The 13351-nt window shown below is 39.6% G+C and overlaps 1 protein-coding gene across 14 annotated transcripts in view; it reads right to left on the bottom strand.

Annotated features, from left to right (window-relative positions):
• EHBP1 (EH domain binding protein 1) overlaps window positions 1-13351 on the bottom strand; it is a 206078-nt gene that overhangs the window by 111199 nt on the left and 81528 nt on the right. For 10 of the 14 annotated variants that reach the window (XM_088053029.1, XM_088053024.1, XM_088053022.1 and 7 more), the window contains exons 7-9: window positions 10067-10171; window positions 9240-9362; window positions 918-1170 (exon numbers count right to left, since the gene is read on the bottom strand). In XM_088053029.1, coding sequence (XP_087909155.1) covers window positions 918-1170; window positions 9240-9362; window positions 10067-10171 — 481 coding nt within the window. The remainder of the gene's footprint in view (window positions 1-917; window positions 1171-9239; window positions 9363-10066; window positions 10172-13351) is intronic. The other 4 variants (XM_088053031.1, XM_088053030.1, XM_088053025.1 and 1 more) reach the window with 1 other exon arrangement.

Raw genomic sequence — 13351 nt, forward strand, 5'->3', positions numbered from 1 at the left:
AAAAACTCTGCAGAGCCCTTCGTATGTTTCTATTAGAGTGCCTGGGAATCCTTCCATTTCCTAGACCACAGCTACCAACAGAGAAACAGAAAGATGATGATACCATACCTCTGTTAATATTAAAGTAATGCAAATGTCATGCCATGATAAATCTCATTAAATAATGTAAAGTTAAATATTAATTAGAATTGTTGTCTGTAAAATTGCTCAGATGTAATCACCATAAACTGCCTCATGAGTGGTGTGGTTGGTGACTAATGACCACAAACAAGGATTAAGGATACACCTTCCAACCTCCCAAGCTGTGCAGGAATTGCAAAAAGCTCTCCCTTCCTAATAGATACTATACTATAATACAAGATAATCAGTGTGAGTTTATGGAAGTTTTATATGCTGAAAGAAACTACCTAAGTATGCACATATAGTGTTATCTTTACCATATATATTCCGTTTATGAGATTCTCAAAAATGTGCTATGCAGATTGCAAAATGCTCTCCCTATTTACATACTGCATCAAGATAAAACAAACTCCCTGTTATCATTGGCAAAAATTATTATTTTATGTAGTAAAAATAATGGCAAAAAGGAGAGGAAGGCCCAAGCTCTGTTGCTCCTTTCATTCCTGGCCCATTTGCAATTGTCAGGGCATGAAGTGTCAGAAAGGTCCACAGACTTGTTCCCTATCAAGTCGTTTGTTATCAATAAGGCGAAGGAAAGTTTCCTCACTGATCATATTCAGCTGAATAGCATGACCTGGGGGCATGGTATTTCCTGCTGCTGAGCTCCCCAAGGATGAGTCTGTCCTAAGGAGGTGATTAAGGATCACCATGCTTCAACCCAATACACCTCAAGATTAAGCCAGGGATCCCACTACTAATGCCTGCAAAGCTGCTGAAAGATGGAGAATCATACTTACTCATCCAGCTCTTCCTCCTCAGCCTTAGAGGTATCTGCATAGAGGTATTTGCTCATATCCACTGGCCTGACATTTTTCCTTTTTGCAGGTTGTGGAAGAGAATCTCTTACACTTCCAGGTGCTTCCGGCGGGTGATCCGGCTCATCAAATGGGTTTAAGTACTCTGGGGCATCTTCATCCTTGAAGGGATTGTAACTGTCAACACAGAAACTTTCTTCTGGCTTTGAAGATGAAGCTCTTTCAGGATGAATTTCTATCAAATAACAAAAAAATAACATTAAACAGATTTAATGAATTAAAAATTTGAAACCATTTTATCAGATCTTTATATTTTGAAGGCATATGAAAAGGTCTACTTCTTAACTCTCAATACACAAAGTTAGAGCCTTAGGTGAATTTTCATGCTTGTTTATTCAAAAATAGGCCTTTTAAAAGGTCTTTTAATTTAGACTATATTGAATAGGCTTCATTTTCTCACTGAAAGAGTTTACTTACAGCTCTTTCAACATTGGTTATTAGTTTTCTTGTTTGTCATATAAATGGCATCACAACAGATATTAAAGCATTTTCAAAAAAACTATTAGCCAATTTATGTCCTAACAAAATGTTCCTAATTATTTTTTGAGCTTTCAATAAAGAAAAAAGACATTCTGTATTTCATAATATTGCTGGATTTAAAAATGGTGATAGTAAGTAGGTGGCCTTTTCATTTCTTAAAATTACCAAACTAAAAATGAGCTATTAAGTATGACCAGTAATTACATTTCAAAGCATGTCTGCCCCTTGTAACAATACATAATCTCTCTGTAAAAATTAATTTAAATTAACCCTAAAGAGACAGATAACCAAATCACTCATCTTTTATTTGGGCTGTACAACAAAAAGTTATTGGCAAGCTGGAGCTGCATGCTGTTCTCTGTGTAATGTCCTTTCTGTGGCATCTGTTATTCTACAGTGAATGGCTTCTGGATACTGAAAAATGCAACCCCCATACAGCAATACAACATTTGTTACAAAGACACTTAGTAATGTTAATTTTACTCTTCTTGCAGCACCAAATAAACAGCAGCTCTGTTCAATACTGCATGTGATGGACTTTCAAAATCTACGCAAATAGGAACTTCAATGCAATGTCATTAAAATCTAACTTCCAATAACCATATCCACATTATTCTTCATGAGAAATATGTATTTTTCAGAAGTATGGTTACTAAACTGGACGAAACATACTTTTAAGGTTTAACAGAACAACTCTAAGTTATTTTTTACAAGAGTCTGAAAAATAAGAAGATGGACTGAAGAAATATTTGGGAAGACAAAATCTCTAGTCATACAAAGAACAAAGGGAAGCACTGCGCATATGTGAGTTTGGATGGATGATGTACCAAAGCTGCTAATCCTGGTGAATTGCTAGAAAATGTGAGTGTTCAAACACTGACAGCAAACATCCAGCTCACCCTGAACCCAGCCATTAGCACAGCCCAAGGTGATGGAAAGCCCTATCCCAGCAGTGTGACCAGCTCTAGCCTACAGTGTGAACCAGAGCCATTCCTAGTTGGATAGGAATGCAATCCCTAGCTGCAGGTAGCAACTTCACCTATCTATGCACTGGACTAGTCACTAGATCAGGGCAAAGGCTCGGAGCAGGAAAGGCATTAGCTCTTCTCAGGACTACAGAAATCCACCTGCAGCCTGTGGAGGAGACCCATGCTGGAGCAGGAACACAAACAACTGCAGGAAAAAGGGTGTGTGTTTGCAGTGTGTCAGCTGTAGTGCATGTGCTCACTCCTACACCAGAGTAAATGCTTACCCCTCAAGAAAAGGGAACAAACTACTGGGAGCTTACCCTGGGAGAAAGCACAGTTATTGCACAGCAGGTGATGTGTATGAGCCCTAGTTTATGTGGTGATGTGATCATAAGCCCACACCCTTTTAAGAAAGCTGTTTCAGAGAAAGCCACACTGAAAGAATATCAAAGGTCTATAGCTTAACTGACAAGGGAAGAGAGCATTTAAGGCAGAAATTCTTAAAAACACAAAGATGATCAAATCAAGCAAGAATCCATCAGAGTACTATAGATTAAATGTATCAGAGCAGAGCCCAATATCTAAAATATATTTGTACATTTACTTTAATATAAACTGGAAAAGTGGTTCTATATAGACTTAGGTCATTTTAGTGTCCAAGGCAGGTGGTCAAGGCAAGCAAAAGCTTTACTCTGCTTGCCCTGAGATGTCCTCAGTGTGGGTATTTGCAGCTGAGCTGACTCCTTGACACTCAAAGCTTACAGACGTATTTCCAAACTGTTTTTAAAGTCAGGGGAGTCAAATCCCACCCTTACTGTATACTGTATATACTGCACATACTCTACATGCATACTGCTCATGCCTTGAAGCTCGTGGTAGTCAGAATACTACTCAAATATTACCCACACATTTAGTGATTTGGTGAACTGGAGCAAGCAGAAGTGCTTTGGAGATGTGTCCTCAGAAGACAGTTCCATACAAAAAGCAAAAATAACTAATGAAATGCAGATAAAAGGACTGATACCTTGTTCAAATAGTGTGGCTTATTGACAAAGCTTTAACCAAACTTTTTACTACTTTAAACTTTGCTCAGATATTAGAATATTTTATCAAGAGAGTGGACAACTACAAATAGCTGCTTCTGCAACTCCATATGATGGATCATTGCACCTGCACAAGAATCTGTTGATAAATACACATCATCATACCTGAGGGAAACCTTCTGATAACCCACAAGAAGGAAAGTCAGTAATATATCCTGAAGTTAAAAACACTCAGGGAAACAACCTCTTAAAACTATGGTGTAAGCTTTTATTTTTAATTTAAGTGTCTCCTGGAAACAATGAGTTAAATGCTTGTTTAAATCTGATAAATTTTAGGGGGCAATGCAAATGGTTTTTGCAATTCTTTCTATTTCGACACTGGATCAAGTGCTGTAACCCTAACTATGACAAAATTATTTTTCTTTTTCATTGGCTCAACAGGAGCTACATGTTTGGCCTTACAGCGTTATGTGTAAGTTCTCAGATACCTCTGGCTTGTTACTAAGATATTTCACACATTTCTACATGCAGGCTGAAATTAAAAAAGCTTATAAAAATATCATTCTCAAGACACTTTTATAGACACTTTTTTTTTTGTAGAGGCTCAGCTAGAACCCTGACTTGACCCTTAACTTGGCTACTCATTCTCTCTATTCTTGCCATCCAGGATACTATTTTCCTTCTGCTTCCTTTAATGTCCCCACAGGGAGGGAGGATTCCCACAAGGGTCCCCACCTGAACCCAAACAGGTTCTCTCCCATGGGATCTCTGAAACCCTTTAGAACTAGTTTTGTGTCAAATGTTGGTCATCACAAGCCTCTCTATAACAAATTAAGTTGTTATGATGATGACTCAACACCTCTGCTCTTAAAGCCACACCCACTGTCACCTGTCACTTTTCTGTAACAGACTCATTTTCTGAAAGAGCTAACGATGCTGAGAAGTGCACTTCTGCAAGCCAAACACACAACAGCTTAGAAGGGGTCTATTTCCCTCTTGTAGCTGATTTTACATTCAGAAGGCAGCACAGATTCCCCTGCTTTCCTCACATCATTCATCACAGATCCACATAGGACTCCAGTCTCTACACTAATATAATTTTTTTTAAAAATAAAAAAAAGAAATATATGCTTCCAGTTTGGCACATCAAGGGTCAAACACAAAATAATTTTGCATGATTAAGCAATAAAGCCACAGGGGTAGGAGTGACAACAAGAGAGGTAGAAGTATTACTACAGCAGAAGCACCAGCTGCTCTTGTGCCAGATTCTGGAAATATTACTTGCTCTAACTCCACTGAGAAAGACTGCTTGTGATAATAATCATTCTGGCACTACCTATCTGCACAATCAGCCAGAGCATCTCCAGAACTCACCCTGCCCTTCAACCCACTTGCCTTTTGTAACACAAACATATTGTGACACATCCCTTAAAACCAAACAAAACCTCCACCAAAACATCGCGCATACCACTTTCCCCTTGGCAGAGGATGAAAGAAGAAGCCACATGTGAAAGGTACTCAGTTACGCCACTGGCTGCCTGACTGGCAGGCAGGCACACGGGCACCATGGCATGTGAGCACCCAACAAACAGCAGAGTAGAGATGGAACTGCCCAGTGCTTCTAGAAAGAGTAATGACTGACATCCCCATATGGGATCACCACTGGTGATTTTCTGATCCTTTTATTCAAACACAACACACTGCTTTTCATGAAGAAATAGAAGGGACAGAATCACCATTTTCCTCCTGCTCCGTGTGCAGGACTACCCTTGAACAATTTGGGGTTTGCTGCTGCACTGTAACACTGTTTTCATTTTCAGTGTAAAACGTGCTGCAGGGAGCTCAGAAGTCCACACACAATGTGATGAAATACACTGCTGAAGAAAATGGTGATCTAAATGACAGAAGGTGCCAGCAAAGAGTTATCCTCATGTCTTGTGTGTGTTGTATAGGTTATATGCAACTTAAAAATTTGCATTCCCCAGCAAATTAAAAAAAAAAATATCTGGAGTGATAAAAGTGTGTTATGGTTTTCTACTTTCATTTGTTGTACATGCTGACTTCCCCGAGTAAATACTTTGCACAGAAATTAACTGATTTTATAATGTTGTACTGTGGCTAAAAATCCAAAAGGCAGTCCTCATATTATCATGTAAAGGTTGTCTAGTATAAAGCTGTAGAGATACACTGTTCAAAGAGATTATTTTTTGATTTTCCCAGATTTCTAATGTCTAGCTGACCTAGTAGATATAGAGGGAATAAGCCTCAATTTGACATGTCAGCCAAGAAACACATCTGACAATTTTTTTGAGGTGAGTTGTTCATATGCACATTCACTCTGCTGTGTGTGTAAAAACACTGACACTGAGGACTTTTTAAATCCCAGCAGCATCCAGAGCCAGCTTGCTGATGACCCTCTGCCACACACCACACCTACAGCGTGCACATGGGCGCTGGAAACACTCATGCCTTTAGTTTCTCTCCACCCCACATTCCCAGGGTTAAGTGATTAGGGGATTAGGAAGATAGAGGGAAAGTAGCTGGTTTGTGAACAGGCACAAGAAATATCTGTCTAGGAAACAAATATATACTGGCAAGTAATCCTCCTTTGTCTTTGAGTGACTGTCAATACATACATATTCATACTCTGGGTGACTCTGAGCACACACACTACAGGCTTGATAGGAATATCCTAGGAATATCTCTGCCAAATAGCACATCATGCCTCCTCACATCTGATGGCAAAGTAGTCAGGAAAGGAGGCTCCAGCTGGCTGCTCTGCATGTCTTGGGGAAATTAAGTAACAAATTCTACAGAAGACTCTGAACTTTCGCAAAGTCTAAGTTCCAGATTATGTCTTGTCCAGATAAAAAGATAAAGAGACTAACATGCAAGTGAACAGAAAAATACTTCATCCCTGCACACAATAAAAAGTTAATCTCTTGATTTAAGCAGATCACAAGACAAGTGAAACAGGTAATGTGACTCTTTAAGCCTGTAGGAGAAAGCCTGCCTTAAACTCCTGAACCTCTGTCATGCTCTCAAGCTTCTGGGGTGGCCACCAAAAAGGTTACATTCACTTCGGGATGCAAAAGCAAACAAGCAGGCAGTCTCAAAGAGCTTCCTAGAAAGAGATGGCAGTAACAAAAGTTCCACTGAGGTCTCAGAATAAAAGAATCATGAGTGAATAATGGGACGCAAACAGGGCAGCCTTCAGCAGTTGGGCAACAGGATGAGAACAGCTACGATATTGCGTAGCCTCAAAATGCATTTCAAAACAAAGGGAAATCTCAAAATGGTAATGTCTAGGTGCTTCCCATAGAGACACTGATCCAACTAGCCACAGAAACACACAGCAGACTCCTACTGTTGCTGAAGACCAAAACCATCTTCTTTAATTTGCCTCAGCACCATTTTTTTCTCCCCCTCAACTTTCTGTGGAGGAAGAGGACTGGAGGAAAGGTACATGTCAAGAAGGCCAAACAAGGTAATGGGAACACAACCAGCTCCCATTATAGGGACAAGACAGGTCTGGAGTGCAAGAACCAGTGACTCTCAGAGGTGTCTGAGGTAAAAAGAAGGATCCCTTGGGAGCCACTCATCAAAACATAAAAGCTTTAAAAATGCCACACCAGATGTCCAACTCTTTGACAGGCTGGAATCACTCTTTCAGCTGATCTTTCAGCCTGATTTAGTGCTCCAGGAAGACACTGTCACATGAACCTTACTGAAGGCCCACTCCTCCCAAATAAAAAACGCTTTATGACACAGTAGGAAGAATCTAGTGACACCCTGTTTATCCCAGTCACTGTCCTGTTATGGTATGTTGACTGCTGCATGGCAGTGACTGTGTGGGAGAATAATACTTGGTATTCACACACCCAATAACTCAGCGCTGCTGCCCACAGCTGTAGATGGGACCCAAGAGTCTGATCACAGAGACTGCCCCAAGTACACAGAACAGACCCAGAGAAATGGAAAAGTGTTCACACCTCTGACTGAAGAATACTGTAAAGGCAGATATCACCAAAAGAATCACAATCAACTGAAAAAAAACATTCCCCTGATATGCTGAGAGTGTTTTAGGAAGGTAAGCAGGCTGATGTCTTGGATGCAGACTGCTCAAAATGACCTTGCTACAAGTTATCAAGCATCCCCAGCAGTAAGAAACAACACCAACTGTCTCTCTCTGTTCCCAAGAGGAGAAAGAGTGACTGCATTTTGTGGCCAGAACACCCACTGCTTTCTTCCAAAATGGGTTCTCTCTGGAAAGGAAAGAAAGGCTGGGGCTGGAAAAAGCAGTTTAGGTAGGACAGGACTCGTACAGCTTTTTCCATGGAGAAGGGAGCTCTCCTTTCTGAAGTAGAAAGGAGGAAAGGAACATAGGCTGAATCTCTTAGAGCAACTTTTTTATGGACTACCAGAGGGATTTACATTCCCACTTATTCTGTTTCCTTCCATGATCCCAAGGGAATTCACTGTCAAGGGACAGGCAGGAAAGCCAAAGATTAGGACACCAGAACCTAAACCAAATATATTGGTATCTACAAAGCTGAAACAACTCACTTCTGCAGCTCTAGAAAAACCTGACAACTTTATAATAGGGAGAAGGTGCCCAGGATAGTGGCTTTATGGCTTCAGTTGCCAAATACAGAAGATAGTGCAATGTCCCTGTTTCAGAAATACAGGCTGTGAGTCACACCACAGCCAAAGTATGACAGGACTTGATCTCCACCCACATCATTCTCCGTGGACTCTGAAGGCAGAAAAACTTTGTTGTGAGTAAACATTCAGCTTGTCCAAAGAAAGTGAGTGACCAAAGGTGGAAACTACAGCTTGGAAACCCATTCTCTTTGACCTGACCTTAGAAACCCCCTGGATGCACCCTGGGCTGCTCCTGCTCAGTGTGGTTCTTCTCCACTGCCATAACAGAGTGACTTGGAATTTTCTGTAGGAAGAAAAGTCCTGGAGCTTTGAACAGGAAAGGTTGAGTACCGCTTCAAACTTGGGAATTAACTATGAATTGGCCTTTTGAGCAACTGCACACTAGAAGTGAAACATCCAGCAGATGGGAGCCTGCATATCTGGGCATGGAGTTGAGGACAGCAGAGATGTTTGCTGTCCTGGTGCTCCCTTCTGGCCTCACGTCCAAAATCTTATCAGATTAAAAATTTACAGGGGTTGTACTTCTCACCCAAATGGAACAAGAATGGGCATGTCAGTCTGGAAAGGGGATTAACACCTAGCATGTGGTGCAAGGCACAATGCCAGAAGGCTTAACTGAGGAAGCTATAAAAGCAAAAAAAAAGGAAGAATAAAAGAGGGAAAATTAAATTGCAATAATGAAGATTAGTGCTAACCAAGAATAGCTGTGATGCAGAAGATTGCAGTGAAGGAAATTATCATAGAAACCATCACCCACGTGGAGCAGGGTTGTCTGACAGAATGTGTTGCTTATTCATACCACATAAGGTGAGTCCTAGTAACACACCTGATAGGTCTAAAAGTCTCTGCTTCAACTGGTAGCCCCCAGTGGCAAATACACAGAATGCACCTCAATACAAAGGGTGTGCCTCAAAGGATAAATCAATTTTCTAGTGGCAACTGGATCATTGCTATTGCTACCTCAGTGCTACATGAAATAATTGTATTTAATCAATTAAAATGTTACATTTCTAGCCCTACAGAAATAAAAATCATGTTTCACAAAGCATTTGCAAGTAGCAATGAATTATGTAAAATAAATCCATTACCTTCTACATCAGGGTCTCCAAATGGATTTAATTCTGCTGTGTCAGGATCACCAAAAGGGTTCGTGCTGGAGTTGGCCAGGTCTTGCTCCCCTTCATCCAGAAAATTAAGCTTATTGATAAGCTCTACAAACAAATTGGAATATTGTTTTAGAATAGATACAAGCTGTTCATCCAACATATCTGGAGCTCAAAAAGCCCCGTGTCAACAGTCCCTCGAAACACTGCACCAGGGTATGGCACGAACTGCACAACTAAGTTAACACAGTCCAGTAAGTACATCAACAAAGGGAAAAAAAAAAAGTGAAATGAATGAAACTTCTATTTTCTGATCAGAACATTATGTAACAGAAATGACTTCTAAAAAAGCCTTCTCTTTTCTTCATTAAATAAACGTTGCAGAACATCTAACAAGCTAAATACGGTGATTTTGATTATTCACATACATGCTAACTATCGGCAGGAAATTTTAATTTTTGGATGTAACGTGCACATAAAAGCAGAGAGAGGACATTTTGTCACTTTAGAAAGGTCAAGTATTACTGACTACACAACTAATGTTTTAAGCTTAAGGTCTGGTGGTTTCTCTTTCTTTTTTTATGTAATTTTTTTTCTTTCTTGTTCATTATCAGATGACAACGGAGCTGTAGCGGAGACAGGCTCTTTCTCTATCATGTTGTTACCTGTTGGATGCACTACAAATTACTGAGAGTCATGCTGGGTGGAAGCACAGAGATAAAACTGACAGCTGAATACAGGCAGGAGTCAAAAGGTAATGGGTCACAGTAAATACAATCAGAAACAGAAAGAAAGGATGAAAGCTCATAGACCTTCAGAGGAACTGGCTGATTTAGCTGAAGGCATATTTGCTCGCTTTATGCAGTCATCTTGATCTTCATCTAAGCTGCTCAGAGCATTCAACTGGTTTACAATTTCTGTAAATAGAAGCCAGTCAAGACAAATGTAAGGCAAGGGCATTTAATGAAACAGAAGTGGAACGAACACTGTTACCAGAAAGAGAGAGAGAGCGAGGGAGAGAGGGTAAAAGAATAGATTTAGAACGAATCCTTACAATTATATAACTACAGCAAAGTACCCGTTTAGGTGCTTCAGGGATAATTTAACATGAAATCCAGTTAACAAGACATAAACAAAACCTAGCCAGGTTATGGTGTCAGCAACAATAGTTAGTTTTATGAGGATGAGTATTATGCACATCACTTGCAAATTTAGATAGATGTACTAGATATAATTTAAAGATTTTTCCTGCTCATGAAGAAAACCTGAATATGAAACATTGTCAACCAACACAAACCAGCCCCCCCACCCCAGGATAAACAATTTCTCTCTCTCCCAAACCCATAAGGTTACAGAAAACTAACCTATACAACATGCATTTTTATGGGTTTTTTGTTAAAATTTATATACACACTCTAATTGTTTAATATTTACGATTAGTCATCATTACATTCTGACCCATGACAACCTGAATTTACCTAAGTAGTTCTAAAAGACATGATCAGTATGTACCAGGAGAATGCAAACTGAATGTATATATCAGTTGAATTTTCACTGTCATACTACATAACTAGTACCTTGCTGTTTGTTAAAATCCTATTTCACCTTCTGTCCATAATGGAGAACTCTGAATTGCCATGAACTAGCGATTTTTAAAATGTGTTCATGTTTGATTCTAGTCAAGATGGGGAAGACTCCATAATTCTGGAAGGCAAGAAACAGAAAAACAACTAGTTCTGAGAGGCTTCTGGCCCAAGGGGAAAAATTCCTCTCTGCTCCCCCCTAACGCAATCCCATCCACAGCATCTGACAAATGGAGCTTCTGTAGTAATGGGGATTGAGCCTGGGGCATCTCTGAGAGACCTGAGTGTAAGTTTCTGTGGAGAAGGGACAGCCTTCCTCATCCTTCCAGATGACAAAGAGGCAAGAGAAACCTGTGCAGGAGAGATGATCCTGCTTGTGGAGTATCACTGCCCCACTGACAGTCTTTTTCATCTCCTGTCTTTTCCCAGTGAAATAAATGATGCCTTCTGGTGTCACCAGTGAAGTTAAAGCTTCATGCCAGTCATTCTTGTATTTCCTTTAACGTTTCATTTCTTGTGTACAGAGGTTACCTCTCAATAACACTTTTAGTTTACTGCTGTTTTGAACTTGACTTTTTCTCATCTGGCTTTTGTTTGGGAAAGCAAAATTTTGTCTTTATTCAGTGAACTAGTTTTAGGCAGCAAGATATTGAACTTAGGTAAAAATTGAGTAGTATCCTGCCTGTACCAATGCATGCTGGTGTTCATGGCCACTCAGAATTTCCTAGTCAGGGGGGCTGCTTCTTGGTTTTTTATAGCTGACACACTGACACCGCTCCTGATTTCATGCCTTCAAAGAACCTGAAGCCCAAAGCAAACCAGAACCTGATAATATTTCTGTCACATGGATAAAAAGTTACTTTGGCAAATTTAAATGGCTTTACAAAGACGATCTGAAAATTACCAAGGAAAATTACCTCCTCTGCCAATATCTACTGGACATCCTAAATGCTGACAGTGACAAACCTCAAGCAGAATTCCTCTGTAATGCACCTCCCACCTGATCCTGATCTTAAAGCATAAATGTGCTTACATGGGATTACACTTATATCTGTCTACACACAGTTAACTTAATCATCCTCACTTCCTTATTTTTGGCTCCAAAATACAAGACTATTATCCTAAAAAATAACACAAAAACTACCCCAAAACTTAGCTTTCTCAATAAAAAAGCATACATACACCTGAGAAGTCTGCATAATGTAATACTATCTTCTGGGAATTTTTAAGACTTGAGATAGACAATGGAACATATTTTTCTGTATTCAAATAAAACAGAGCTGACCTCATAAAACAGCAGTACTAACGAATTAGTAGTTAAAAACAAGCTCAGATGCTGACATGATTTACAATTTATTATGTCAGCATGTGAAAAAAAAAACCCAAAACAATTATAATTCAGTTTTTATTGTCAGAAAATAACAAATTAAGTTCAGAGCTTTAAAAATAGGGAGTTCTTTGATGTGGTCTGAATCACCTGGTCTTATCTGCCAACCTAAACACCCATATGCACTACAATGTTTCTCATTACAATATTAAATGGTTTATGTCATATTTTGGAGTATGGAAATGGTAGGTTGGAGATTTATATCCTATATTATCTTTTATAAATCTCATTATCTACAAACACACATTAGCTTGTTCTACAAGTATGTCACATAAATCACTGGTTTGGTTTTTGGGTTTTTTTTAATTCTTCTCTCCTTCTTTTTTATTTTTTTCCAAGCAGCTTGGTGATCCTGACAAAGAAAAAGAGGAAATATACTACAAGCTGTCAGGAGAGGTATGGTTTTTTTAAATTGCAAAAAAGGGTTACACATATTGTTATCCAGAAGCTTGCTCTTGAAACATGCTGGGATTCAGACTCCTGCAATAGGTAGCACATGGGCACATTGCTGATTCCATGTGGTGCCCCAGGACAGACACTGTGCTCCTGGGCAGATGGAGCAGGAGGCAGCTATTAACCCCAGCATGAGGCTCTAAGTAGGAATTAAAACATTAAGAGAAGCAACATATTTATTACTGCCCTGTTTGTGAGTTGTGAGGCACATTGTCTTCAAGCACGAGATGTCTTGTGTTCCACTGAAGACTAAGGACAGGAGATTTAAAATTCTGGGAGATTTAAATCCATGTATATTGACAGTGTAGAAACTAAATATTTGAAAATTAATTCATGGCAACAAACAATTTTCAACTTTACATTGAATAGCTGGGGGAGATACAGAACACATGAAAAATTTCAACAAGAAATACTGGGAAGGAAGAGGGGGAAAGCCTGAGAAGGAGGGAGATTTTTCCAAGTGAAAGTAGTGCTTGGAAAGGAAAACATCTTTCAGTCCGGTCAGTCGTATGGCAACAGTTCCATGTTGACCACCCCAAATTCCACAGTGCTTTTGAGGTCAGTCAGTATTGCACCACCTACTTCATAGCTGAAGAAACAGAGGCACAGATACCTACTCAAAGTTAAGCAACCCATCAAGGAAGAGAAGCAGCATTTCCTAACTCACCTGCACC

Source organism: Pseudopodoces humilis, chromosome 3 (genome assembly GCF_049639895.1).
Source record: "Pseudopodoces humilis isolate 2021_Gansu_Grassland_sample_001 chromosome 3, ASM4963989v1, whole genome shotgun sequence".
Taxonomy (NCBI): domain Eukaryota; kingdom Metazoa; phylum Chordata; class Aves; order Passeriformes; family Paridae; genus Pseudopodoces; species Pseudopodoces humilis.